The sequence below is a fragment of the Sebastes fasciatus genome, chromosome 1 (genome assembly GCF_043250625.1).
Source record: "Sebastes fasciatus isolate fSebFas1 chromosome 1, fSebFas1.pri, whole genome shotgun sequence".
Taxonomy (NCBI): Eukaryota; Metazoa; Chordata; class Actinopteri; order Perciformes; family Sebastidae; genus Sebastes; species Sebastes fasciatus.
Genome location: NC_133795.1, coordinates 33,490,719 through 33,517,630, shown reverse-complemented (window position 1 = coordinate 33,517,630; position 26,912 = coordinate 33,490,719). Strand labels below are relative to the sequence as shown.

The following is a 26,912-nucleotide window of genomic DNA, read 5'->3' as shown; positions in this document are numbered from 1 at the left end:
AGGAAATCTGTCAAAAGTGTTTCTGTCAACGTTTTGAAGAACAGTGTTCCTGTGAAAGCTAGACTTGTTCTTCTGTTCAGATACATGTGAGCTGAAGGTCCCCAGAGCACATGATTGTGGGGCGAGGTTACGGCCTGGAAGTGAGATGTTTTCCTGTGTCCGCTGTTTGTCTTCCGAGCTTTGCTGACTCACCTCACCATGTCATCAGTTTCTCTCTCTGTGTGTGTTTAAGGAAAATGCAGAGCGTGAACGACCCATGTGAATGAGGAGGGGAGGGAGAGGAACAAAGGAATGGCTCGGCTTTTCCTCTACTCTCAGCTTGCCTTTGACCTCTGCCTCCTGAACGTTACATCAGCACAAGTCAGGGACCGTCAGGAAGCGAAAACAATGGCAGGGAAACTGGAAACACGCCCTGCCACCTTCACTTTGCATCCCAAACACTTAATGCATTGCGATACATTTGGGGAATCGTGTGAATTGGTAAACTGGGATGGAAGGAATTTCATTTGAACAATTGGGTTTGACCTTAATACATGTTTACTTCCTCATTTGCCTTGATTCTGCTGACCAAAATAAGATAAAAAAGCAAAACTAATTTGTATGTGAATGAATGAAAATATGGCAGAAAAGTACCTAAATGTCCCATAAGTCCCCAAAGACATACCGGTATACACATTCCACTGCCTCTGTTGCATCTACTTTCTTGTGGATTTATGTATAGATTAGAAACACAGGATGTTACCGTATAATTTCCTAGAGCATTATTTATTTTCTTCAGTGGTGTAAAGTAACTGAGTACATTTACTCAAGTACTTAAGTACAATTTTTAGGGATGCAGTGACACCGATACTGGATCTGATATCGGTGACAATGGGATCAATCTATTCAACTCAATTTAATGTTTTTATATATATTATATATATATATTCACTGATATTTTAATTTCTGTATAAGTTTTGACCAATTTGTTGCTGTATTAAAAAGGCCCACAATTTAATTGTAATTCCTGTTAATTATGAAGATTTTCCAAGTCGCTGGTGTACGATTTATCATTTTAATAATAAAGAACAATTAAATTAATTTATATGTATTTATTTGTTACATTTTGTTTTACAAAGCAATTTTATGTCAAGCCTGATGTTTCCTAACACATAAAAGAATGATCCCAGTCACTTCCACACAGTGAGGCATACATCTTATTAATTAAACACTGGTATCGGGTCGATACTCGGTATCGGCCGATACCCAAAGCCCAGGTATCGCTATAAGTATCGGGAAGGAAAAAGTCAGTTCGGTACATCCTTAACAATTTTGAGCTACTTGCAACTTTACTTGAGTATTTCCATTTTCTGTTACTTCATACTTCTACACCACTACATCTCAGAGGGAAATATTGTACTTTTTACTCTACTACATTTATTTTAAAACTTTATTTACGTAAATTTTGATTATTGATACAAAATACATAGTAAACTAATAAGTTATAATATATTAAAATTACTAACCAGCAGTATATAAAGTAATTAAAATGAGCTCCACCTTTACCAGCTGCATCATTAAAGTGATGTACACATTAATGCATCAATAATTATAATACAATAATAGAATATATACTATTCTGCATAATGTGTTCTCTTACTTTTGGTACTTTAAGTATATTTTGATGCAGATACTTTTGTACTTTTACTTAAGAAACTTTTTGAATGCAGGACTTTTACTTGTAACAGAGTATTTTTAAACTGTAGTATTAATACATTCACCAAAGTAAAAGATCTGAATACTTCTTCCACCACTGCTTTTTTTTCAGTTACTCTGTCATACAGTGTATGATCACGCTCTACCTCAGTAACATAATCCAACTGTGAATAGAGATAAAACAAGCCCTGCTGTTTTACTTTAAACAGCATGTTAAGTGATCCCAGAGAAAACAATATATCTCTTTTATTGTTTATAATTCAAAGCATGTTTTAGTTCTTTTTCAAGGCTGCTGGTAATTTATAACGACTATCTCCCTCAACCACAGCCACATGGACAACTTATCCCCTTTACAACACACACTGTATACATCACAGAACACATTGTACGGATCAACAGAGCTATACAGTGTCATATTCATTATGTTTTCAAGTATGCTTTATAAGAAAGGGGCTCATCCTTATTATATAAGCCGGACTTTTAGCAAAGCATCAAAGACCACTGGAGAGGAAGCACATCAAAGTGACTGACCTCTGGCCCAAAAACACACCCGACCACATTCCACACAATTACAGACACCAGGGACTGACTGCAGAGGAAGCCCTACCCATGTATTGTGGGGATTTGTCAACTATGCCGAATTATGTTTACATTGCTATTAAAGTCTGATACTGTGCCAGCTGGCAACATTAGCCTCAACCGGTCACGATTTAAGTCTTTGAAGATTTCCATCAAACAAGATTTAATTACATCTTCAGCCTTTTTTTGGAAAGTCTAACCGCGCAGGATTATCATTAGAGGAAAGAGAGTGAACATACAGCATATGACACAATAAACATAATCACACAGGAACTCATTTAGTACAGGTGTAGGTTTCTGCCGCCATCTAGAGGTGGGATACCTATGTTATTGAAGTGTAAATTAACTGTATTTCACAGTAATGTCTGCGGATTATCTCCATCTTTGCATAATAAATAGGCAAAAATGAATACAAATCTGGCTTTAGTTGCTCACAGCAGCTTTACAGCTCAGCAAGGCTGACCGAAATTCAAGAAGGCAATGAGGAAAAAGCTAAAAATAAGACTGGAGATATCAGGGTTATACTTCCAGCTGTCATGGAAGCGCAGGAATTGCTGACTACATTTTTTAAAAGTGGCCACTTGATTGAATCTGAACTTGTCCATTCACTTCCAGCAAACTAAAATGATTACACCGAGTTTCTTTCTGGATCGTTGGCGACTGGTACTTAAAGGACCAGTGTGTAACATTTCAGGGGATCTATTAGCAGAAATGGAATATAATATTCATGATTATGTTTTCATTATTGTATAATCACCTGAAACTAAGAATTATTGTGTTTTTGTTAGCTTAAAATGAGTCCTTCAAATCTACATAGGGAGCAGGTCCTCTTCACGCTGTCCGCCATGTTGCTCCGCCATGTTTCTACAGTAGCCCAGAACAGACAAACCAAACACTGACTCTAGAGAGAGACTTTCATGTTTTTCCGCTACATGAAGGCCATCGTAGTTCTCCGACACGCTTGTGAAACTGCGGTAACGAGAGCCACAGAGTGCAAAACTTCTGACTGTAGAGTGCCTACTACAAACACTTCTGATGATTCTGAAGTATACATATTAACTTTAAAGCCGGGTCAGTGATCTTGAGAAACTAGCAAGAGTAGATTTTTTTAAATTATCCAACCGAAAAAAAACGAGCTTGATGTTGCCAACTCTTTTCCAATAAAAGTAGCTAGCAGCACTAGCTCCAAACGCCCCTAAATCTAGCTAGAAAGTCGTCAAGTCGGCCACCGCCTGACTTCCGTTGCTCCTAAAGTAGTGTTATTATGGTAAGGATGGCCTCTGAGCGAGGCGAGCGGCGTTACCACAGTTTTGCACTTAACTGCCCAAGTTACCGCAGTCCTGTAAAGGGAGGAGTGAGCGGAGGGGTACTCAGTTGCAATCTGCAACCACTAGATTGGTTCTGCCCAAGGTTTCTACCCGTTAAAGGGGAGTTTTTTCTTGCCACTGTCGCATAACAACGCATGCTCATGGGGAATATCTTGTTGGGTCTCTAAATTATAGAGTCTGGTCTAGACCTGCTCTCTATGAAAATAGTCTCAAGATAACTTCTGTTGTGATTTTGACGCTATATCAAAATAAATTGAATTGAATAGATGCTGCCGAATCCTACACACTTTACCTTTAAATGAATTGTTCTACATTTTGGTAAATACGTTTATTCACTTTTTTGACAAGAGTTAGATAAAAAATACAGGGTAACACTTCATTTTACAGGTCCACAAATCTCATAGTAATTAGGTGATAATTAGCAAGTGACCTATTAGGAATTTCTTTGTAATTACTACCAAATTACCCCAATATTTACCTCAAAATGTATAGAAAATGACTTTATTATAAACATTATTTAATAATTATATGCAAAAATAGCATATAATCATTAAAATAGGGCCTTTAGGCTTGAGAAGCGGCTGTGCGTTGCTCTTCATCGGAGATGGAAAACCAAAACTAATAAAACTAATAGAAGACACTTCTGATCAGGGACAAATCTCACCATTGTGTGACTTATTGTCTCAACAAATGTTAACTGGTAGCTAATGTCATGATTCAGGGAGTTTTAATAGAAATTTCAAATAAGTTATTTGCTAATTATTATTTATTTATCAGCAGACATGGAAATAAAGCATATCAATTAACTTTGTATTCTTTTCCTGGAAATGTATTAAATAAATTACCAGCTATTGGGAAATAGCAGTATATAATTATTAAATAATGTTTATAATAAAGTAATTTTCGATAAATTTGAGGTTAATATTTGGGTAATTTGGAAGTAATTCCAAAGAAATTTCAAATAGGTTACTTGCTTATTACCAAAGATTGATACCACTCTCATGTCTGAGCATTCAATATGAAGCTAGAGCCAACAGCCGACTAGCTTAGCTTAGCATAAAGACTGTAAACAGGGGGAAACAGCTAGCGTGGGTCTGTTCAAAGTTAAATCCACCTACCAGCACCTCTAAATCTCACTAATCCACGTGCTATCTTGTTTGTTTAATCCGAGAGTACCAATCATGTCATCAAACTCTCGGCAAGAAAACAAATATGCTTATTTCCCAGGATGTTGAAATATTCCTTTAAATGTGCACCTTTTCATCAGTTAACATCCAAAGTAAGATGTGTATGAAACCATGTAGTCAAATATTGTTATGTGTGATTGGACACAACTCAACGGTAACAGGAGGCCATGAACAACATAATAGAACAAATGCCTTGACTCAAGATATTCAGCTCAGTAAACCATTTATTCAAGTATTTCCAACTAAGAAATCTGATATTATTTACAATACATTATGTTCACTAGTGCAGGTCTGAGCTCCGGTAACTGAGACAGACTCAGACGTGACAATACAGAACATGACTATATATACAATAAATTTCACAATCCTTCATTATCCTACCCTGTAACTACATCTTCAGTCCCCCTCTCACACACAGTCACTCAAACAAACCTAAGTGCACACATGTACACATAAAGACACATACAGTTTCACTCTACGGCTCACAGAAGGCATAAACCATTAAAGCCTTTTCACATCAAGGATGTTTTTTCCCTGCAAAGAAACTCACAAGAGAAATACAACTTCATTTGATGTATTCTGCTTACATATCAGCTGGGTAGTGGACACACAACCTGTACCGACACTACTTTTGTGAATATCAAAATATGGATTTTTTGTGAACAGGGCACCATCTGACCAAAGTTGAATTCAAATGTATAACATTTCATTCAATATATCAGTTTTATACGACAGTTTGATTTATCCTTTTTCTCTCCAGACCACAGCTCCAGTCTTGACTTGAATGCTTGGACACTAGGACAAGACTTTGCTCCGAGAAGAGTACACCTGTGGATGCACTTCATAGTAGATCAGTCCTGTGCAACTTCTCACACCTCACAGAGGACGACGGGGAAATCTACATGTATACAGGGGTGGTCAAGCTTCACCATTCCCTAAAAAAATAAATAAAAATAAATATTAAAATTGACAAATTGTTCGAAACATCCTTCAACCAGATGGATGCTGCCAAACTTTGGGCCCAGCTCACCTGTGGAATCAGATTTTTCTGGATCCTCTTCAACTTGGACTTTTTTCTGCCATTTTTTGTCACCACCGTCTCTTCGTAGAATTCATGGGCGAGGTCACCGTCCTCGTCGTAGTACAAAGAGCTGCCAACACAGCAAGTAACCGTCAGTCTAAAACTGCAAGTCAGAAAAGGAAACTTGCACCAGATCAGAGATAAGTGAATCTTATATTGTCAGTAGTTTTGTCAAAAATATCGAAGTGTTGAGACGTATTGATACTGAATATTTGAAACTGTTTCAATACTCATTTTCCGCAGTATCGATACGTGGGTACCAGCTGTCTCTCTTCTCTCCGACAGAGAGTTGACACACACACACTACTATTTATCACTCACTCACTCATCTTCAACCACTTATCCGGGGTCGGGTCGCAGGGGCAACAGCTCCAGCAGGGGATCCCAAACTTCCTTTTCCTGGGCCACATTAACCAGCTCTGACTGGGGGTTCCCGAGGCATTTCCAGGCCAGTGTGGAGATATAATCTCTCCACCTAGTCCTGGGTGTTCCCCGTGGCCTCCTCCCAGCTGGTTGTGCCTGGAACAGCTCCCTAGGGAGGCGCCCAGGGGGCATCCTAACTAGATGCCCGAACCACCTCAGCTGGCTCCTTTCAACACAAAGGCGTAGCGGCTCTACTCCGAGTCCCTCACGGATGACTGAGCTTCTCACCCTATCTCTAAGGGAGACGCCAGCCACCCTCCTGAGAAAACTCCATTTCAGCCGCTTGTACCCGTAATGTAGTTCTTTCGGTCATGACTCATGTCCATAGGTGAGAGTAGGAACGAAAATTGACCAGTAGATTGAGAGCTTTGCCTTCCGGCTCAGCTCTCTTTTCGTCACAACGCTGCGGTACAGCGAATGCAATATTGCCCCCGCTTTTACGATTCTCCGGCCAATCTCACGTTCCATAGTCCCCTCACTCGCGAACAAGACCCCGGGGTACTTGAACTCCTTCACTTGGGGTAAGGACTCATTCCCTACCCGGAGTAGGCAATCCATTGTTTTCCTGCTGAGAACCATGGCCTCAGATTTAGAGGTGCTGATCCTCATCCCGGCCGCTTCACACTCGGCTGCGAACCGATCCAGTGAGTGCTGGAGGTCACAGACCGATGATGCCAACAGGACCACATCATCTGCAAAAAGCAGCCATGAGATCCTCAGCACATCGAACTGCAAACCCTCCTCCCCCCGACTACGCCTCGATATCCTGTCCATGAATATCATAAACAGGATTGGTGACAAAGCGCAGCCCTGGCGGAGGCCAACCCCCACCGGAAACGAGTCCGACTTACTGCCGAGAACCCGAACACAGCTCTCGCTTTGGGCGTACAGAGATTGGATGGCCCTGAGTAGTGACCCCCTCACCCCATACTCCCGCAGCACCCCCCACAGTATCTCCCGGAGGAGAATTTGATGGCCTCAATGTTGTGTCAATTCTTTCCCTGTGGTATCGAAATCAATATTTTTCAAAGTATTGTATCGAAGTTGGAAATTTCCGTATCATAACAACACTAATGGTCAGTTCACTCAAAACACTATAGTAAATTTCTCACTTACCCCCAGTGGCAACCAGCGAAGTTTAATGTGAGGTTTTGAGATTCCCAACTTGTAGCGCTTTTAGTTACTATGCACATTTAACTTTTATGTATTTTAATTATTTATTGTATTATTTAATATTTTCTATATTTTATTGAGCTGTGTGTGTGCTCTGCTATCTACTCTTTTTAATTGCCCCACTGTGGATAAATAAAGTTATTAAATTTAACTGATCCGCCTCTGAAACAGTATAATCCACACACCTCACTGTGGACAGTTTTACATTGGGACTATTTTAGTTTAGGGCACCCTGGTGGCCTACTGTAGGGGTTAGGATGTTCACCATTGATCGCAGCATCCCTGGTTCCATTCGTCCGCCCTGAGACCTTTGTTGCATGTCATTCCCCATCTCTCTCTCCCCTCGCTTTGTGTCATCTCTCTACTTTCAACTAAGGCTGACCTGAATGCTTCAAAGTTTCAAACGTTGCCATGGTAATCAACCTCCAAGTCAGTTTTCGAATGCTTTGTTTTTGTTTGTTATTTTATTTAAGTATGTAATAATAATGTATAAATCCCCAAATAGCCCATGAAATAAAGTATAATCCCACAGCATTATTCATATTCAACGTTAATTATTATTAGTTATTCTCTGACGGATATCGACGTTTGTTGTGTGAAGAGGTGCGTTTGTGCACAGTAGTGCGACAGCAACGCTGTCTCGGGCATTGAAATGGGGGAGATGGAGACAAACAGAGAACATATCGGTCTGCTGCACTGCGTCGCGAAGCTTCGAAACCCAAAAAAAGGTATTCGGGACAGCTCTACTTTCAACTATATAATAGAGGCATAAATGCCTTTATTACATAGCCGTTCACCTCCATTGTATTTCCCAGATATTGATATCTTGTGTTAGCGCGGGTTTTTCTCCGGCTTCCTCCCACAGTCCAAAGACATGCAGGTGAATTGTTGACTCTAAATTGCCCGTAGGTGTGAATGTGAGCTTGAATGGTTGTCTGTCTCTATGTGTGTCAGCCCTGTGATAGTCTGGTGACCCGTCCAGGGTGTTCCCCGCCTTCGCCCAATGTCAGCTGGTATCGGCTCCAGCCCCTCGCAACCCCCGAATGGGATAAGCGGTAACAGATAATGGATGTATGGAAAACCTCAAACCCAAACTACCTCCACTAGGAATACGTAAGAAATATGTTGTAATTTGAGTGAACCTAACCGTTACCAGTTTTGCAATCATGTATTATTTACCTCCTCCTGGTAAAAACAAACGGTGTTGCACTTCTGGACCCTTTGAGGCGGGCCACAGACTGCTCGTTCCCATCACTGGCTGAATCTCCTCCAGCTCCACTGCCCGAGAAAGGCCAGACACCTTTGGCTTTGGATCCACTTCCACCCATTCTCTCAGAGATAACACATAGTTAGTCTCCAGGTAAAGCTTTCAATCTGGTTTGGAGGCCAGACGCTCTCTCAGTTCCTAACCAAAGCCAGGATCTGAAAAGTAAAAAAGCACATAAAGAAAAAACACACATTCCCAATCAGACTTTATCTGCTTTAGTGCTTAGTGTTCAGCTAGTTGTGTGATTACTTGTGAGACTTTGATGAAAGGCTATAATACACTAGATCTAATGCACAGTTAATGCTATTGTCACAGTGATGAATGATCATTTGACGCTGTAAAATGAGTCAGTTTGATTCAGAGACTGTACTGTACTGTACTATAACAACATCAGCTCACTAAACCTGACTGGTTTCTTAGGTTACGTTATGCTAGCTTAACAGGAAGCTAACACACCAGGCCATACAACTAAGCTACCTGACCATAAACGCAAGCAATCCTATTAGTTACACGTGCATTTGCTATATTAATGCATAAACACAACATTCATGTTATACCTAAAGCACAGTCCATGCCTCGTTAAAGCACCCTCTCGATATGAGGCCAGTGTGGCTAATAACAGGTAGCTAACTGGAGCTAACGGTACCTGCATGTTGAGGTGAGTTAGCCTGTTAGCTTCCTTAGCCACTGACGCAGGTTAGCTACACTAGCTAAGCGATAACTAGCTAAGACAGGGCAGCAGTGTGTCTCCTAAACAAACACAAGATCATCATTAAACTACATGTTTCCTGGTTAATGTCCTACCTTATCGTACAGGATTAAAACGCCATGTCCTTTCATAACTTCTACCAGCGGCTACGTTGAGCTAGCGTTAGCTGTTATGGTCCCTTACGATGTGATCAGCTGGTATGTGACAGACAGGCGGTACCTAGACTGTTAAAGCAAACACACTGTATTTACTACTTAATGATCATCATGTCAGGGGGGTTCATATATGTTGTTTGACCTAGAAGCAGAGTCAATCGGGAGCTGTGTGTGTTTCTGATTATTCTCACTTTAACGCTTCATTAACACTTGATTTTAATGTGTTTTGTATGATATTATGTATTTACTTTGCATTTGTTTTATGTTGTGGCGTCTGAAACTTTAATGTATGTGTAATGCTGCTGTCTTGGGCCAGGTCTCTCTTGCAAAAGAGATTCTTAATCTCAATGAGTACTACCTGATTAAATAAAGATTAAAAAAATAATAATAATAATGGTTAGATAAACATGCATTTTGACTCGAGGTTTAGAAATGTGGGGGTTAAGGGTTTGTTTTCTGAGTGTTTAATTATGGGCAAGGTCATAAAATAGGGCACATATTTTACTTTTAGTGCTATTTTAACATTCATTTATGATATCTGAAGAAATACAAAAGCTTATATGAACTGGAAAATTCTTTACTTGAACGCAGTTCACGTGTCACGACAGTTTGAATTGTTGCTTTAACATGTAAATATGTGCATAGACGGATACAATGATAGTGAATATTTTCTTTAAAGGACAGAAAAACAACAAAGATATAAAGGAATGACAAACAGCTTCTAGTGAAACACATGTATACCAATATTCATTCAAGATTCCAGTCAACCAGAGTGACACTGCTCTCTCTCTGACATTCATAGTTGCATACAAATGTCCATACAAATGTTCATACATCAGTCAAACTCGCAATTTGACGGTAAAATAAAAAAACAACGAGTTGCACCCATCAGGGGTGTCGAGAGGACACGGCAGATTTTTTGAGGCCTGGGTCAAATGAAAATCCAAATACCTTTCAGCATCAAATGTGTATTTAACTTTCTAACAGGATGAATGAGAAATGTCAGTATTAAGAAGTAGAGGTTTTCATGGTAGGTTGAGTTTATCTAAACTTGGCTGTAATGTCATGATTGGATTGGACACGTTACCAATTTTGTATTCTGGAAAAATGAAAAGGGAATGTTACTTCCAGACATGTGATTATCACATACTTGCCAACTTCGAGACCTCAAAAATAGGGAGGATTTCAAGAAAATCTGGGGGTCTAAAGTTTCAGAGACTTTGTTTCCTGCATCCTGATTCTGATTTAAAAGAACGAAAATAACAAAATAATAAGTACACTGCAACAGCATTTTTTTGTTAAATAGGCCTACTTTTAATTTTACTTTTATATCTCAGGAAAGAAAACTGAATAATTCGCCCCTCTGGCATAAACTTGTGTGAATCTCTGAAATAAACTAATATTCATCAGTTTTCATTCATTAATTTTTTGCCCGTGTGAGTATTTCTTTCTCTTAGAGCTCTCCATCTCCCTCTCCTTCTCTCACTCCCTGAAGGCCCTTTCAGACGCAATGCAACAACGGCACCACTGCGCTCTGAAACACGTTATTTCCAATGGCTTGTGCCATGCCGCGCCGGCTTTGCTGTGATGCTTTGATGTACAGCGAGCACAGCTCAAAGCCGTGGTGTCGCGAGCAGCTCTCCTTCGTCGGGAAAAGACATTTGGTGTAACTCTATTGTCGTTCGGGTGGAAACATATGGCTTATACACGCTGTGCAGTGCCAGAAACATGTTGAGGTAACGGAAAAAGGGAAAAAAAGGTGTGAAAAATTGGCATAAATCGGGAGAAATGTGGAAGAATTGGGACCGCGGGAGGAAACCGGGAGAGGGCAATGAAAAGCGGAAGGGTTGGCAAGTATGGATTATCAGCTCAATTACTACTCAGGGCTCGACTTCAGGACCTCATCTACAAATGTATAATAAGCATATTTTTTTTGTACCTAAAAATACCAAAACCGTCACTGACATTCTCCTTAAAGTTAAAGTGACACAGCTGAGGTACACGGGATAATCAGATGGTACCCAATAGCAATTACTGGATACAACCAGCGTCTCATCTGCCAGTGTCGCTTCTCTCAACTCAATTCTCTCAGGCACATCAGGCACATCAGACTCTCCAGGTGTAAGGCACTTCTCATCTCTCGCATCATTTCACACGCACATTCGCGCTAGCTCTCTCTCATTGTCTTGCGCCCTGTCTCACTCTCTCGTTCACCCAAGAGGTGTTTTGAGTTGCATTATCTGGGATCTTTGGATGCAGCGATGACTGGTCATCTTCCAGGTGATTTTCCAGCCAAGAGTTGCACGTTTAACCCCACGAACGCAGAGTCGTCTCAGCCGGGGGTTGAGCCAGCCAGAGCGTCCCGCATCTTAGCGCGGGCTATAGCGTACCGCTGCACTATCTGCTTGACGTGCTCCTCTTCTTCGCGCTGCAGCATGCGCACGAAGTTCTTCAACTCGGGCATGGAGAAGGCATGCCACTGTAAGGAGAGAGAAATTGCATTAGGGTATGTACAGTTTATAAACTAACCAAATGGTTTGGATCCCTTAATTCTCGTATTCATGTTGCACTCACGTTGACTTCTCCAGTTTCATTCTCCTTCAGAACATAGCTGAGGACTTTCTCATTGGGCCCGGCATTCAGACGCAGCCGGAGGGGACGCTCATTATCAGACACCTTGCGAACATAAACTGAAAGAGGCAGACAAAAAGACTCAATTTAATGGGCACATTTTCATTTAAAAACACCGCAGGAGTTCAACGTGTGAACATAATGAAACGGGAGTGATACCTTGCTCGTGACGCTCGCTGCGCTCAAACAGAGCGAACTTGCCAGGATTGTCCACCACGGTGAACTTTTTCAGCAAAGCCTCGATGACCTCGCGAGCCGAGGTGCGTGAGCTTATGTGCAGGTGCTTGGATGCGTCCTTTGGCAGGTAGAAAGAGGTGCGGCGCTTCACTCCGCTGCCCTTCTTCCCTCCAGCAGCATCGTGACTTCCTTTCTTTGGAGGTGGAACCGACACAGGTCGCGCCAACTTGAACTGCACCTTTATGAAGCCAGTGTAGGAACCATCCTTGTTCTGTAGAGGAAAATAAAAATGTTACACTGAAGAAAAAAAAAAAAACATCACATTAAAATGCATGGATTTGTTTGTGACTCGTCACTACCCACCATGTTCATGAACAGGTTGCTGTTGATTTGAGCGTTGTATTCCTTCACCTTCTGCTGGATATCTGCAGATGTCAACTCCTGCTTTCCCCATTCAATCTGTTCATCCTGGAGGGGACAGGGAGGAGTTACAGTGTTAGACCACCAGGTGTCAGTGCTCACCTCCAAACCACACGGCGCAACACAAACAATACACCAGAGTATGAGAATGGACACTGGATACGGCCACGGGTTGTGACATTATGTTCTTTAAAACGTCATGTTTTGTAAAAATCTCTTCACAACATGCTGCTGTTGTATGAAAACATTGTATGTCACGAAACAAGTTTTTCAGGAACTGAGAATGGGTGTTTTTTTTGCATTATATTTAACACAGGAAGTTGGAAGAAGGTGTGGCGCTATCATGTTAAAGCAAGTCTGTAATCCAAATTTGATTTTAAGTTCTTCTTCCAAAAATATTGCTTAATGTTACTTAGTAGGGATGGGCGGGATACTCACAAGCTACTCATCCGGTATCAATTACTTAAAAAAAAGTATCGATAATAGTGGAATTTTTTTTTTTACACTCACAAACATTTTTTTTTTTTAATTATTGTAGTCACATTTGCTTTTGTAATAAATCTTTTGTGATTTGCCTTTAAGTGTAATTATGGGGTTCTTTTTCTCTAAAAATTAATTTTTTAAAATCACGTACCCATTTAAGAAATGATCAGTATCGGTATGGGTATTGGTATCAGTGAAATTGTAACAAAAAGTTTGGTATCGCCCATCACTTTTGGTTAGAAAAGGGAAGTGTTGCTAATTGACTCTCTGGTAAGCCCCCGTTATTTCTATCAGCGAGCACCAGTTGCATCAGACTCTCAACTTCCTGACAACGTAGCAGAAGCAAAAACGATGATGTCAGCTCTGTCCAATCCCATTGGACTGCTCTGATTCCTCTTCCTATGAGGGGGTTAGAGGAAGGAGGGGTTCGTCCAACTTGCAGCTGTTTGCCATGACTGCGACAAACGGTTCTGCGTTGCATTCCTCAACTTGGTATTCATGTAAAAATAGCCTCCCCTCTCCGGCTCCCACAAGTGGGGGGGAGACAAAGCCCTCCCTTGTTTTACAGACACATCCTGTGAAGTCAGCTGCCTCATCAACCGCACAATCGCAGTCATGTTTCAGTCATGCACATTTGGCCTATACCATCTGCATGACCGTTAGCTCTATTAGGGCTTGTCCTGAGAGTACTGACCAGTTGGTATTTCCTGTGTAGAGAGGAAATTCAACAGAACTGTGAAGCAGCACTAATTTATTTTCCACACTGTACGCCAGATAATTCCTCGAGGGAGGAGCAGGGGGTTTCCTGAGGAGTAAAACCCAATCTCAATATCCAGCATATATGGATGCTGCATTGATACTTTTCTTATAAAAAATCTTGTGAAAATGCATCGAACTCTACCCTGCCTCCATCTATTTTCATGACCCCGGACTGTCTAATGAAAAACAAATCAGGCAAAGTTGCAAGCTTTAAAAGGGCTGGGTAGCTTATAAATCAACGTCAAGCAGAACAAGATCAATAGCAGCAATCCTCAGGCAGATTGAAAGGCTGTAGAGTTAATATGCTGCTGTTAACAAGTCAATAAATCAATATGAGGAGGGCCATGTTGAGCTTTCTCATATGGTAACAGGAGGAGGAAAAACAGATGCAACAACTGTGTTCCTACATGCCCGCAGAAGAATTGTGTTATCAAAAACACAGTCGACAGTGCCAACAACGCAAATAATGGCTTCTGCACAGAGACAGAAAAGGTTGAATGTTTCTACAATAAACAGCGTCTGTTTCTCAATAAAGAAAGCCGATCCCTTAGTGGGTGTGGGTGACTAAAAGGAACAGGACATGAACATCTCCAAAACAATACATGAATCATCTGTGATTGAGAAATGAGTGTGAGGAAAAACCTGAACGGTGGGTGTTGTTGGCTGGAAACTTGAGATGTGAGGGTGTGTGCGTCAGAAAACATGACATTTGGGTAGTTCTCAGCTGTGGGTGCTCCTTACAATAAAAAAAGATGCACTGACTGATTGAGTTTCTAAGCTAAAACCAGCAACTTCCTTTTTCCCAGTACTGCTTTTTATTATAGGTTCCCACAACTCAAGTCTGTTTCCTCAAAACAGAAAAGAGGAACCTGAACTCTCATGCAAGCTCAAAGGGCAAGAATCCTGTCTGCTGGGGTGCCCATGAGCAAAACACACATATACACACACACAGCAGCTCCACATGGGTGCTGCTGAGCAACACATCATGACATTTGACCCCTAAAAGTGTGGATAAAGTACTCAATTTAAGTCACAGAGCAGACATGTCAAATATCGCGAGAGTAATGTTAGTTATGATGAACCACCCATCACCCATCTCTCTGCTCTCACTTCCCCTTTTTTTACATTAAGGCTTTATTAAAGCCCAATGTTTATGATAGTCATATTTGTTAACTTTTCTCTATTTCCCCAGTGCTGACATGCTTTTTATTATAGGTTCCCTGGAGGAACCTGAACTCCCCTGCAAGCTCACATGGCAAAAGCTTCCCGTCTGCTGGGGTGCCCATGAGCAAAACACACACACACACACACAGCAGCTCCACATGGGTGCTGCTGAGCAACACATCATGACCCCTAACAGTGTGGATAAAGTACTCAACTTAAACAAGCTGTCACAGAGCAGACATATCAAATATCGCGAGAGTATAACGTTAGTTATGATGAACCACTCATCACCCATCTCTCTGCTCTCACTTCCCATTTTTACATTTTATTAAAGCCCAACGTTTATGTTAGTTAATTTACTTTACTTTTCCTACTTTCTCACCTTCTTCACGTTAGCATTAACGTCAGCTTTAACGTTGTCTTTCCGTGTTTTGGGGAAGAAGGAGGTCCGGGCGGTGAAGTACTGCTCGAACTCCGACTCGGGCTCGTCGTCGCTGCAGTAACCGGAGCTGGTGGAACTGCCCCACGTCATCTCGAAGGACGGAGACTTGTCCGAGCTGCTGGCCGCGTCTGTCATGCTGTCTACCGGGTACTACCTTTAACACTAGAGCCCAAAAGCGACGAGTAAAGATACGACGAGTTAAAGTGTGAAAATGAATCACTCAGTGAGCTCAATACTAAACCTTCTGAGCACAAGTCTGACTGGAATGTTCTGATTAACGGAAATAAACGGCTAACTTTCAACGGTTAACTGTCTGGTCTCTCTAACGGCTGAATATCTCTGTATCTCCTTGACAACAACGGTCTAACCGACTTTTTCTTCTTCCGCTGACTTCAACCGGGCCACGTTTCACTGTACCAACTGAGTCTGTGTGAAACAGGATGTATATTCAGGCCCCCGCCCTGTTGCTTCCTTCCCACCGCCTCGCCGAGGCCCCACCCAGACCCAGACCGGGGCCGCCCCATGGGGTCGCCGGGGCCGTTGAGCTGAGTTTGGAAAATACACAAAACCCCCGGAGCCGGTCTTGATTGGACGGAGAGGGGCAGTACCAACGACTTCATCCCTCCCTCTCATCACGGGGTCGTGTCCAGAAGGGAGCCCGCAAATTGAAATATCGCGAGACTCGCTGCCACACAACCTAACTATTCGAGCCCAACCTTAACAATCCCGCGAGAGTGCCCAGTTTGCTGGCTCCCTTCGAGCCCCCACCCTCAACGGATGCTGCTGCTCCCTCCAGTCTGTCATGTGATGATAGGTCAGTGTGGTCACACCAGCACACACACACACACAGACAACATGTGAGTCTTATTATGCATCAATTTATGAGTTTGTAAGCAGATATGTTGAACTGATAGACACCAAACATAAATTCTAAAATTTTTTTCCTTATCTAGTTTGAAAAGCTTGAGAGGGGTGAAAACCATGCCATTAATACCATAAATATGCAGACAGAATCACTTTGGCCCTGTTCAGACCTGGCATTAAAGGGACTGTTTGTAAGAATCAGAAATGCTTGTTAAAGGGACTATTTGTAACTTTGTACGCGCATAAATGTAGCGGGTCGTCACACATGCGCGTTCGCATATGCGCGCTCGCATGCGGCTGGAGCCTCGTCTCCGCTGCATGCTCTCCTTCACTCAGAATGCGCGCGCGTCCTCGCTGTGTAGTGAACGCGCGCTCACTACACACTGCAGAAGAGTTTAGCTCTGAGAATATCTAGTGAATGCACAGGGGACGTTTGTGCAGAAATAAATGCTGCAGCTCCTCCAGACCAACAGAGGTTTCCCGTGTCTTGTGAAGTGACGGAGCTCTGCAGAGAGTTATGTTACCCTCTCGTTACCGACCGGGTGCCGGTGTCTCCTCTGCTCTCTCCGGTTGCGGGCGGAGAGAGCAGAGGAGACACGCTGCAGAGCCCCGCTGCATCAGCCTGCACTTAGGCAGGAAAAGCCAACACTAGGACCAGATCTAAATCATGTTCATGTCTATGTTCTACATAGACATGAACGAGCATCGCTCAAAACAGTGAGGCGACACACGTCAGCTAAAACCTCAATATCACTCTATATTTCACCTGCTTGGTAGTAATGTTAGCTGACCAGACGAAGGTCTCTCCATGAATCAATGCTGATCCTAGTGTTGACTTTTACTGCTTCAGCCTCCGGACCGGGGTCAGAGGGAACAGGGGAGACACCGGCACCCGGTCGGAGATGATAAAGTTTCTCGCTGCGGAGCCCCGTCACTTCACAAGACACGGAAAACCTCTGTTGGTCTGGAGGAGCTGCAGCAGTTATTTCTGCACAAACGTCCACTGTACATTTACTAGATATTCTCAGAGCTACTAACTCTTCTGCAGTGTGTAGTGTGCGCGTATGAACGTGAGGTGGAGCGAGCTGGCCAACACTGTTTTGCAAGACGGGCTTCACCAGATAGAAATTTGCGGTTTTGGTGCTTCTGTATAGTTTGTGTTGGAGTCTTATCTGAACAGCGTAGCCACACGCGAGCTCGCATGGGACACCGACCCGGATTGATTTATGCGTTTAAGAAGTTACAAACAGTCCATTTAACATGTGTCCTCAGTGATCGGATCACAAGTGGACAGCTCTAAGTACGTCTGTTCACACCTGGCATTAGAATACGTCTCCACATGCGTCTTGAGGGGCCAATTGTGATCAGATCTCACTTCCCCGCTCTATATGCAAATAAACACTTAGTAAACACATTTCATATTTTACGTTGTGACATAATATTACATGAATGTCAGTAGTAATGTCCTACATATTCGTGAATTCGGGTACATTTTATAAACATACAAATATAAGGTTATGTATCAGCGGTCCCCGGTGACCTCCGTGCTGCCGGCACAGCTGCCTCCAGAGAGCCAGGGATTAGAGCAAGCAGGCGGGTGTCAGGTCCGTGCAAAGCACTGGAACAAAAACACTGACACATCTTCGACAGTATGATAATAATGCACTTCCTGTGCCTAGTCTGATAGTCTGTAGATATGTAGCCTATAGATTAGATATATTTTAATTAAATACATTTGTACCGACAGGATACAGTAGAGCACAGAGCCTGTCTAGTCACATGAGGAGCGCAGTGAGATCCCACGGATCCCAGCGGGACATCAGATGAGTAGGCGGTCCTTAATGTGGCCCAGGACATATTCACGTACACACTGCTAAAAGAATGTGGCCATATGTGGCCCAGACCACCTCTCAATGTGGTCTGAAAGATCCGATCTGAATCTGTCCTCAATGAGTCTTCAGTGTGTTCACACCTGTACTTAGAGCTGTCCGCTTGTGATCCGATCACTGAGGACGCATGTTAATACCAGGTCTGAACAGGGCCTTAGATATGCAAACAGAATCACTTAGTTGATATGGTTGTGATATTTCTGTCAATGAATCGATTAGTCGATCAACAGAAAATAGGGGTAGGCCTACCACAGTGATTAGACTTCCATACTAGGGGACTCGAGGAAGAGGAAGACAAAAAAGAAAACAATCAAAGCAGCAGAGGGCGAGATATCCTAACTTTTAGTGCCTAGTAGCTCTTAAAACACTGGATCCTAAGATTCCCATAATGCAACTTAATAGGATCCTTCATTATGCCGCCTAATGTCGTGTCCGACTTATTATAAACAAGTAATTACGACTGGGAAACCGATTTCTTTTGAAAGCTCCGATATATACGACTTGGCATGGACTGAGAAGGAAGGGCCTGGAAATCTATTTCTTTTCAGTTTTTTTTAATCATTATATGTAAAATATTTTGGAGTTTTGGAAAGTTTGTCAAAAAAAAAAATAGCAATATGAACGTTACTCTGGGAAATTGTGAAAGACATTTGTCATATTTTTCTGACATTTTAAAGACAAAACAATTAATCCAACAATTAATTAAATAATTGAGAAAATGCTCTGGAGAAGCCAAAGACATTGAAGTCAATCTATATAATCATATCAACAGGGATGCCAGATTTGTATTGATCCACAATAAACAGTTTCTTTGTCAGTGTCAGAAATTATATGTTTATGTAATCAGTTATATTCACGTTGACTCATGTTAAATAAAAATTATTCCAATGAGTACGACACAGTGAGATGTATAGATTTTAAATTAGGGAAAAGGACAGCTCTGGTATCAGAACAGTACTCAACAGAAAATAAGTTACATCCCTAATTTTCAGTTTGCATATGCTGCAATGTAAACTCTTTTTAATCTGATATAGTGACTAAGAAGACTCAGTACCACGTTGATAGCTTTTGTAGTGAGAATCTGGTTACGAAAAACTATGAACAGGTATGTTGATAAAAATTAATTTCTGCATTTAAAGCTGAGATAAAAGGCTTTTTTTTCAGTAACTATGATTTTGACACAGCTAAACAGTCCCCTTTTTTCATTTGTGCATCTGGAACAAGCCACCCATAGCATAGCCTTTTAGTTAATTCAAGTAATAACACTGAGAACATACAAACCAAGGGGCACATGTCCAACTGGTGAAGACATTTGTAAGTTGGGCATATCTTTTTTGGCTATCAGCACCAGTATTGGCTAATGTGTACTAGCAGGAAATACTCCCAAGTTATGAGTTCACATACGTAGCTACCCCCAGAAACCCTCCAGCTGTTCTTACATTAAACTCTGATTGAACCAAAGGTGAAACATCTCAGTGGTACAAACCTTGAAGTGAAAATAATAAAAAATGATATAAGGATGATCTTGTCTTCCATGTTTGTTTTTTTTGTTAGTTTGTAAGTTTTGCCTTTTTGGTAATACAGTGTTTATTGCAGATATTTTAGGGCATAGCAGGACAAACACAGGTGTAATTTAATGACATGAATTATGGCTCTGGTACTTTAACTAGCACTCCACTCTAACAGAGCCATCATCAATGGTCTATATTAGTTCCACCTGTGCTTTTTCCTGCTATGTCAAGTGAAAATGTCTGTTGTGTAAAAGGCCTATGCACACAAAAACCCAAGCACTGAGAACATATCCAGCCATGTCTTCATACCGTTCATACACTGCTGAACAGCTTTCTGGAGTTTTCACATTCCAGTCATCCTCTAATAAGCAACAGGTGTTTTGATAGAGACGGAATAAAAACCTGTTACCAAGAGACCAAACCCTGCTGCCTTGAACAGCTACTGGCCCGTAGCCTTGACTCCCCTCTTCATAAATAACTCTGTGGTGCAGAAAAGCACAGTGAGGAATCTTCTAGTAAGATTTTAGATTTACAGAAGCCAGGACTTTATCTGTCTGTTTATCTGGATTGGGTGTATTTCAATGTTTTTTTTTGCCCCTATAAAAACTAGCAAAGACAGGGCTAATAAAACATAAAACTCTACAACTAACAACACATTTTATGATACATCATGATAAAAAATGTCATCTGATTTTTATTATTTAAATTTGTTGTTGAGTTTGCTTTCATAAATGTATAAAACAATGGGTGTGACAGCATGCTCATGGACTCTGCATAAGGATTTTTCACTGTAGTAATTAAGTAATGGATAATGTACAGCGAGCTGGCTATTGTTGAGAGAGTTTATTTTACAAAAATGACCCGCTCGCTGTACATTATCCCACTTATTACACAGCTACTTACTTAAGACATCAATAATTTGAGACAAAAACTGTCCACCAGAGTCTGACATCAGAACTGCGTCCATAGCAACGGTCTGTTATAAATAGCAACAGTCTGCTATAAAGAAATAACAGACTGTTTAACGTCGTAATTGACCAATCGGAATCGAGTATTCAGCAAAGCTGCGTAATAAATAAACTGAACCAGGTCTTGCAGAAGGTGATCCCTGTAACATTTTGTGTTGCTCAACAATAACAAACTTCCCCAGTTTGCAGTTAGTGGAACTGGATTTATTGCCATGTGAAATGGTTCCCATTTTTGGCCATTAAACAACTGATTTTGTTCCCTAAAGCAGTCCAGCAGAATTACCAGTCAGCACATAATCTAACATGCAAACTAGAAGCTACCAGATTCCTCACTCACTGTCTCATTTTGATGGTAACCATAAGTGGCACAAGATGTTGAAAAGCAAGTAAACACAGTGACTACGACCACTTTGACCGTGAACAAAACTGCTTATGAGAGAAGATTACTAAGCTAGTCATACTGCCAAAATACAAAGGTGCTTACCACATTTGTGTCTGTTTCTATGGTGTGCTCCACAACACATGTGTGGTCGGACACAGAGCCTCGGTCCCAGCTGCAGTCCAACCGGATCAGAGCACGACAGCGGTAGTGGCACGTGAATCTACAATCTGTACGTGTAGAAGGTCACAGAGTTAGGGCTTCCATAATAAACAAAAGTATTGGACAAAGTAAAATGTTGACCTGATAGTGGTGTTATATATGAAAAGTCAGAAGGACACCAAAACCAGCATACATTCTCTGGAGACCATGAATTTCTGTACTAACTTTCATGACAATCCATTTAATAGTTATTACTGTAAGAAATTTCAGTCTGGATCAAAGCGGTGGATCAGCCGTACTGTCCAACGTCCTGCTATTGCTATCACCTAGAGACAAACACTGCCAAACACATACATACACATGTGACATCGTCAACAGTAAACATGCATGTGATGTTACTGTAGAGTGCAATTGTCAATAGGTGATGTCCTCCTCTGGCCAGTACTGGTCACTGCAGTTACTATAAGTTGGCTTTCCCCTGCATTTTTGTTGACATTGTTGGAAATGTGTAAAATCAATGTTTATTATTGAGGTCGCAGTTAAAGGTGGTGTTGTACTGGATGACTTTATATAGTATTTATATTTTTTTGTCCTTCACATTTACATAAATGAGGGAGCAGATTATTAGAAACACCTCTGAATATAATGCAGCTCAGTACAACACCACCTTTATATTAAACGGCTTTGTTGAATACTCGATTCTGATTGGTCAATCACGGCGTTCTATGGTCTGCTATTTCTTTATAGCAGACATTTGCTGTGGACACCGTTCTGATCTCGGACTTAATAATCCTTAAATATACTATGACCTCAATAATAAACATACTGTATCATTTAAATTACATATTTCTGACAATGTCAGCAAGAACTGAACATTATAGACATCATAAAGGTAGACTTTATGGTAGAACAGTTGTATTGGATTTAGGGATATCAAAGTTAATGCGATAAGACTGGCATGGCCATTTTCAAAGGGGTCCCTTGACCTCTGACCTCCAGATATGTGAATGTAAATGGGTTCTATGGGTACCAACGAGTCTCCCCTTTACAGACATTCCCACTTTATGATAATCACATGCAGTTTGGGGCAAGTCATAGTCAAGTCATCACACTGACACACTGACAGCTGTTGTTGCCTGTTGGGCTGCAGTTTGCCATGTTATATTAGTATATTGTTTTATGCTAAATGCAGTACCTGTGAGGGTTTCTGGACAATATTTGTCATTGTTTTGTGTTGATAATTGATTTACAATAATAAATATGTACATACATTTGCATAAAGCAAGCATATTTGCCCACTCCCATGTTGATAAAAGTATTAAATACTTGACAAATCTCTCAAGGTACATTTTGAAGAGATAAAAATATGTGTGATTAATTTGCGATTAATCACGATTAACTATTTAGCCCTAATTGGATTGCTTTAGATTGTACGGGTGTACCTGATTAAGTGGCTACTGAGTGTACAATATAGTATAAAAACATTAATAAATAGCAAATAATTGTCTTCAGATACACAATTACTGTAACAACACTGCGTTTGTTGAGTGGAGTTGTGAAATAGAATAGAACTAAGATATACAATACTGGGATCATGACAAAATACCAGGTGTCATATAAATGTCCAATTGTATAAATATATTCACCGGGTGGTCGGAGTTATTATTGTGATTTCATTGCGGTTTAATATTTAGATTACTGTTAAAAAAAAAACATTTCCTCCTGCACACTAAATGCTTTACACAAACCGCAGCTACATTTCAGTGGGTTTCAGTTGCTGAAAAGGAAGTTCAAGTCTATTGCAACACTAAGATGAGTCTTGAGCAAGAAGAGCGTACAGGTCTGTAACCAACCAGTCTAGATAAGGATCACATCACCAAAACCACTAAAGCAACTGCATGCATGCATGCTCCTTCCGAAATAGAGAGCATGTATGGCGGGATTTCTATGTTATTAGGCTGAGTACAGGGTTATTCTGGCCTGCACCTACATTGGCGGCTACATCTTTCTCTGTCTAACCACAGTTCATCCTACTCTCAGTGTTGCTCTCATTTCTGCTCATGCATATGCACACACAGGCTACTCACTGACACAGCGCAGGCTCTGCTTGTACAAGCCCCAGATGAAGTCTCCACACAGGTCACACCACGTGGGCTGAGCGTGGCTGCAGGGCTGGAAGTTGTGTCCCTCTCCCTTCTCCTCAGTGAGCTGGGGGTCCTGGGTGCTGCTCAGGACTCTGATGATGCCCACCCGGCTCAGCAGGTCCGGGACCTTCCCCGGGCTGATCCTCAGGGCGTTGGCTCTCTCCAGGCGTGGAGGCGAGCAGGGCGATAGTGTGCCGTCCGTCAGCCTTATCTGCTCTGCCCTGTCCGACCTCAGGTCACGGAGCTCGATGAGCTCCCCGAAAGACATTGTGTCACTCAGAGGCCGGCTTCCTCCATTATCACTGACAGGCAGAGAAACACACAATAACACACGCTGGTACCGGCTTACGATGATTTGGCACCTCTTTAACATTTTAAGCAATGTGATCTATCTGGTTTCACATTGTGGGTTAGACACGTCAACCTGTCAACCTGTTGTTGTTCATGTGGTGTTTCCTTTTGACATACATTTGAGTTTCTGAATGTTGGACCTGCTCTATCTGGAAACAAAATGTGTTTTTAAAAATCAAATAGAAGATTACATTTTAGACTGTTTTATCATACGAAAAATAAACTATGGAAACTATATACAATAGTGGCAGATCGGGTACTAATCCTCTCGTTTTTGTTATCCTTAATGGCCTCTGTTTTTAATTTCACTAATATATTTTAGCATCTACAGTCCTCTTATTGTGTTATTTTATCGCCTATATCCTTTGATTGAAAGTGTGTCATTTTTATTTCTCTTGTATGAAAAGTGCTCTATAAAGAATTTATTATTATTATTATTAATAAATGTATCAATACCACAATTTAAAAATACTTAATTATAAGTCAACATCTTGAACTCAAAATGTTACTTTAGTAAAGATGCAGAGTATTATCAGATATAAAGTACTCATTAAGCAGCAGAATAGCCCTATTATATTATTGAATTATTACAGATGCTTAAAACATTATTTTAAGGTTATAATCTGTCAAAGTGGAGCTGATTTTAACTCATTTATATACTGTTTGTTTGTACCAATACATCATATTTTATAAATTGTATATAAGCTGTCTTGCAGTGGAGTAAAAAGTACAATATTTCACTCTGAAATGTAGTACAAGTATAGCAGCCTAGCATTAAATGGAAATATAACTGTACTGAAGTTCAGTGCAAGAGCAAATGTAAGTTACACTGACGATATATTGCATAAGTATTACATAATGTTAGTTTCGTTTTGGCCACTTTCATATACTGTATACAGGCTACAATAGATTTCAGACAGTTAATTTACATACTATTATTTTGTAGGCTATAATAGTACATTATTTTGTAGGCTATATGATGGTTAACCATGTTTTGTATATGATACGTTGGTTTGTCATACATAACATACTCTATACAAGTAATTATATAATATTTGAAAAGAAAAGCAGGGTATGAAAGTAGCCATAATAGCGAAATGTAAAACATGTGAATGTACAAAATGTTCTGTATGCTTTACAAAACATGAGCAGCAATAATTCTTGTTATATTATTATTGTTATTATTATTATTATTATTATTATTAATAATAATATACAATACCACAATTTAAAAATACTTTATTATAAGATCATCCTGCATTCAAAACTTTACTTTGGTAAAAATAAAGAAGTATTATCAGCTACAAAGAACTCATTATGCAACAGAATGGCCCCTTTACATATTATTGAAAAATGATTACTGATGCTTTTACGTGTAAATGTAATGTTATAGCTGTCAAAGTGGAGCTCATTTTAATTTTAACTCATTTAAATAGTGTTGGGGAGTTTTAATTTGTACCAGTACATCATGTTTTATAAACGGGTCTTATTCTGTAGAGAACAGCTGTGATGCAGTGGAGTAAAAAGTACAATATTTCAATCTGAAATGTAGTACAAGTATACAGTATATACTATAGTATGGAAATAGTCAAGTAAACTGTAGGAAGTACAGACATGTAATTTATTATTTTGTAGGCTATATGATGTTTTAGTAACCATAGTAACCTAATTATATAATAGGCCTGTTGGAAAAGAAAAGCAGGGTATGAAAGTAGCCATAACAGCCTAATGTAAAACACGTGGATGTATAAAATTGACAAAAAGTGATGAGTAGCAATAATTCCTGAGAATAAAACAAAGCATTTACGAGAGCTCGTGGGATGAAAACTCAAATGTTTAGTCCCAAACAACAACAGGCTTAATGGTAAATTACTCTCATTACTTTATGAAACTTCAAAGTAAAGTGAAATCTTCTTACCAAAACAGCCCCGCCGTGGCAACCGCTTTGTCTCAAAACTTCTTCCATCCGAGGAGAAAAAACTTTCCGCAGAAGAAAGCCCCGGTTTCCCAGCAGCAGCTACCGGAGGTGTGCAGCAGCAGCCGCGGTACATCTCTGGAAATAACCTCTCATCATCATTATCAGCGGCTGCTCACAGCGCCTACTGTCCTCTCTAACATCAGAGGAGCACCTCTCAAGAGACCAGAGACATCTTCTGCTCTGATCCTGTCACACTGTGTTGTAGGAGGAAGCAGCTTGTCATGAAAAACAGAGAGTAAGATGATCATGAGGCTGCACCGACATCCGGCATGTTTTCACATAGGGGGTGATACTGAGTCCGGAGCAGCTGAGTGGGCGTGCAAAGTCCCCCAAAACCTCTGTCTCAAGCTGGGGTGGATCTGAGTCTCATTTACCAACCACAGCAGGGAAAACCTTTAAAGCTGCAGTGGGGAGAAATGGAGCAAATATGATTTAAAAAAGTTGTTTTTTATAAAACCGTCACTATATCGTGACAGTAGTGCATGAGACAGGTAATCTGAAAAAATCATGTTCCTCTGGTGTCCTCATTCTCCTAACGGCATCTGCAAGATTTCACAGATCGCAGGAAAACAACCAATCAGAGCCGAGCTGGAGCCTGCCGTCTCTGAGCAGCTGTCAATCACTCGCAAACTCCGGTCAAACTAGTCAGCGCTGATCAAATATGAATCAATATTCTGTTACTGTAATGCCTATCTCTTGCATACAATGTTTTCAGAAGAAGAAGAAGAAGAAGAAGAAGAAGAACAAGAAGAAGAAGAAGAAGAAGAAGAAGAAAGGCACTCTATTGATCCCCGAGGGGAAATTAAATTTTTTCACTCTGTTATTTTACATATTACATAGTACACACAGGCCCGAAATACACACACATGCACAAACAGGACCTATACACATGCATGAATGGAGAGATGTCAGAGCGAGGGGGCTGCCCCTGACAGGCGCCCCGAGCAGTTGGGGGTTTGGTGCCTTGCTCAAGGGCACCTCGGAAGTGCCCAA

At 40.9% G+C, this 26,912-nt stretch overlaps 2 protein-coding genes across 7 annotated transcripts; both read right to left on the bottom strand.

Moving 5' to 3' along the window:
- Positions 1–4,995: 4,995 nt before the first annotated feature.
- Positions 4,996–9,680, bottom strand: tusc2a (tumor suppressor 2, mitochondrial calcium regulator a). 3 transcript variants are annotated; one of them, XM_074644966.1, is made up of 4 exons: positions 9,538–9,680; positions 8,646–8,888; positions 5,820–5,940; positions 4,996–5,724 (listed from the first exon to the last, which is right to left on the bottom strand). In XM_074644966.1, the coding sequence occupies exons 2-4, from the start codon at positions 8,792–8,794 to the stop codon at positions 5,659–5,661; spliced, it is 336 nt and encodes a 111-aa protein (XP_074501067.1). In that variant the 5' UTR covers positions 8,795–8,888; positions 9,538–9,680; the 3' UTR covers positions 4,996–5,658. The 3 variants fall into 3 exon arrangements, with proteins under 3 accessions (XP_074501067.1, XP_074501075.1, XP_074501060.1); XM_074644974.1 differs by having other exon boundaries at positions 9,291–9,543; XM_074644959.1 differs by having other exon boundaries at positions 8,646–9,543.
- A 473-nt stretch (positions 9,681–10,153) lies between these two features.
- On the bottom strand, positions 10,154–26,181 carry LOC141773107 (ras association domain-containing protein 1-like). 4 transcript variants are annotated; one of them, XM_074644794.1, is made up of 7 exons: positions 25,860–26,181; positions 23,534–23,892; positions 21,390–21,514; positions 12,769–12,873; positions 12,388–12,676; positions 12,172–12,287; positions 10,154–12,076 (listed from the first exon to the last, which is right to left on the bottom strand). In XM_074644794.1, the coding sequence occupies exons 2-7, from the start codon at positions 23,856–23,858 to the stop codon at positions 11,930–11,932; spliced, it is 1,107 nt and encodes a 368-aa protein (XP_074500895.1). In that variant the 5' UTR covers positions 23,859–23,892; positions 25,860–26,181; the 3' UTR covers positions 10,154–11,929. The 4 variants fall into 4 exon arrangements, 2 of the variants coding, with proteins under 2 accessions (XP_074500895.1, XP_074500904.1); XR_012595015.1 differs by lacking the exons at positions 21,390–21,514; positions 23,534–23,892; positions 25,860–26,181 and adding an exon at positions 15,614–16,206 and having other exon boundaries at positions 10,154–11,209; positions 11,292–12,076; XR_012595013.1 differs by lacking the exons at positions 21,390–21,514; positions 23,534–23,892; positions 25,860–26,181 and adding an exon at positions 15,614–16,206 and having other exon boundaries at positions 10,154–11,234; positions 11,305–12,076.
- Between the last annotated feature and the right edge of the window lie 731 nt (positions 26,182–26,912).

What these genes read in the sequence shown, in the direction of transcription:
- tusc2a (XM_074644966.1), bottom strand. Translation starts at nt 8,794, where the DNA reads ATGGGTGGAAGTGGATCCAAAGCCAAAGGTGTCTGGCCTTTCTCGGGC. An exon ending in TTTGTTTTTACCAGGAGGAG is followed by an intron (nt 5,941 to 8,645) that starts GTAAATAATACA and finishes CTGTGTTGGCAG; the next exon opens with CTCTTTGTACTACGACGAGG. An exon ending in AGAAAAATCTGATTCCACAG is followed by an intron (nt 5,725 to 5,819) that starts GTGAGCTGGGCC and finishes TTATTTTTTTAG; the next exon opens with GGAATGGTGAAGCTTGACCA.
- LOC141773107 (XM_074644794.1), bottom strand. Translation starts at nt 23,858, where the DNA reads ATGTCTTTCGGGGAGCTCATCGAGCTCCGTGACCTGAGGTCGGACAGG. An exon ending in GCAGAGCCTGCGCTGTGTCA is followed by an intron (nt 21,515 to 23,533) that starts GTGAGTAGCCTG and finishes CTACACGTACAG; the next exon opens with ATTGTAGATTCACGTGCCAC. An exon ending in TAGAAACAGACACAAATGTG is followed by an intron (nt 12,874 to 21,389) that starts GTAAGCACCTTT and finishes TGTCCCCTCCAG; the next exon opens with GATGAACAGATTGAATGGGG.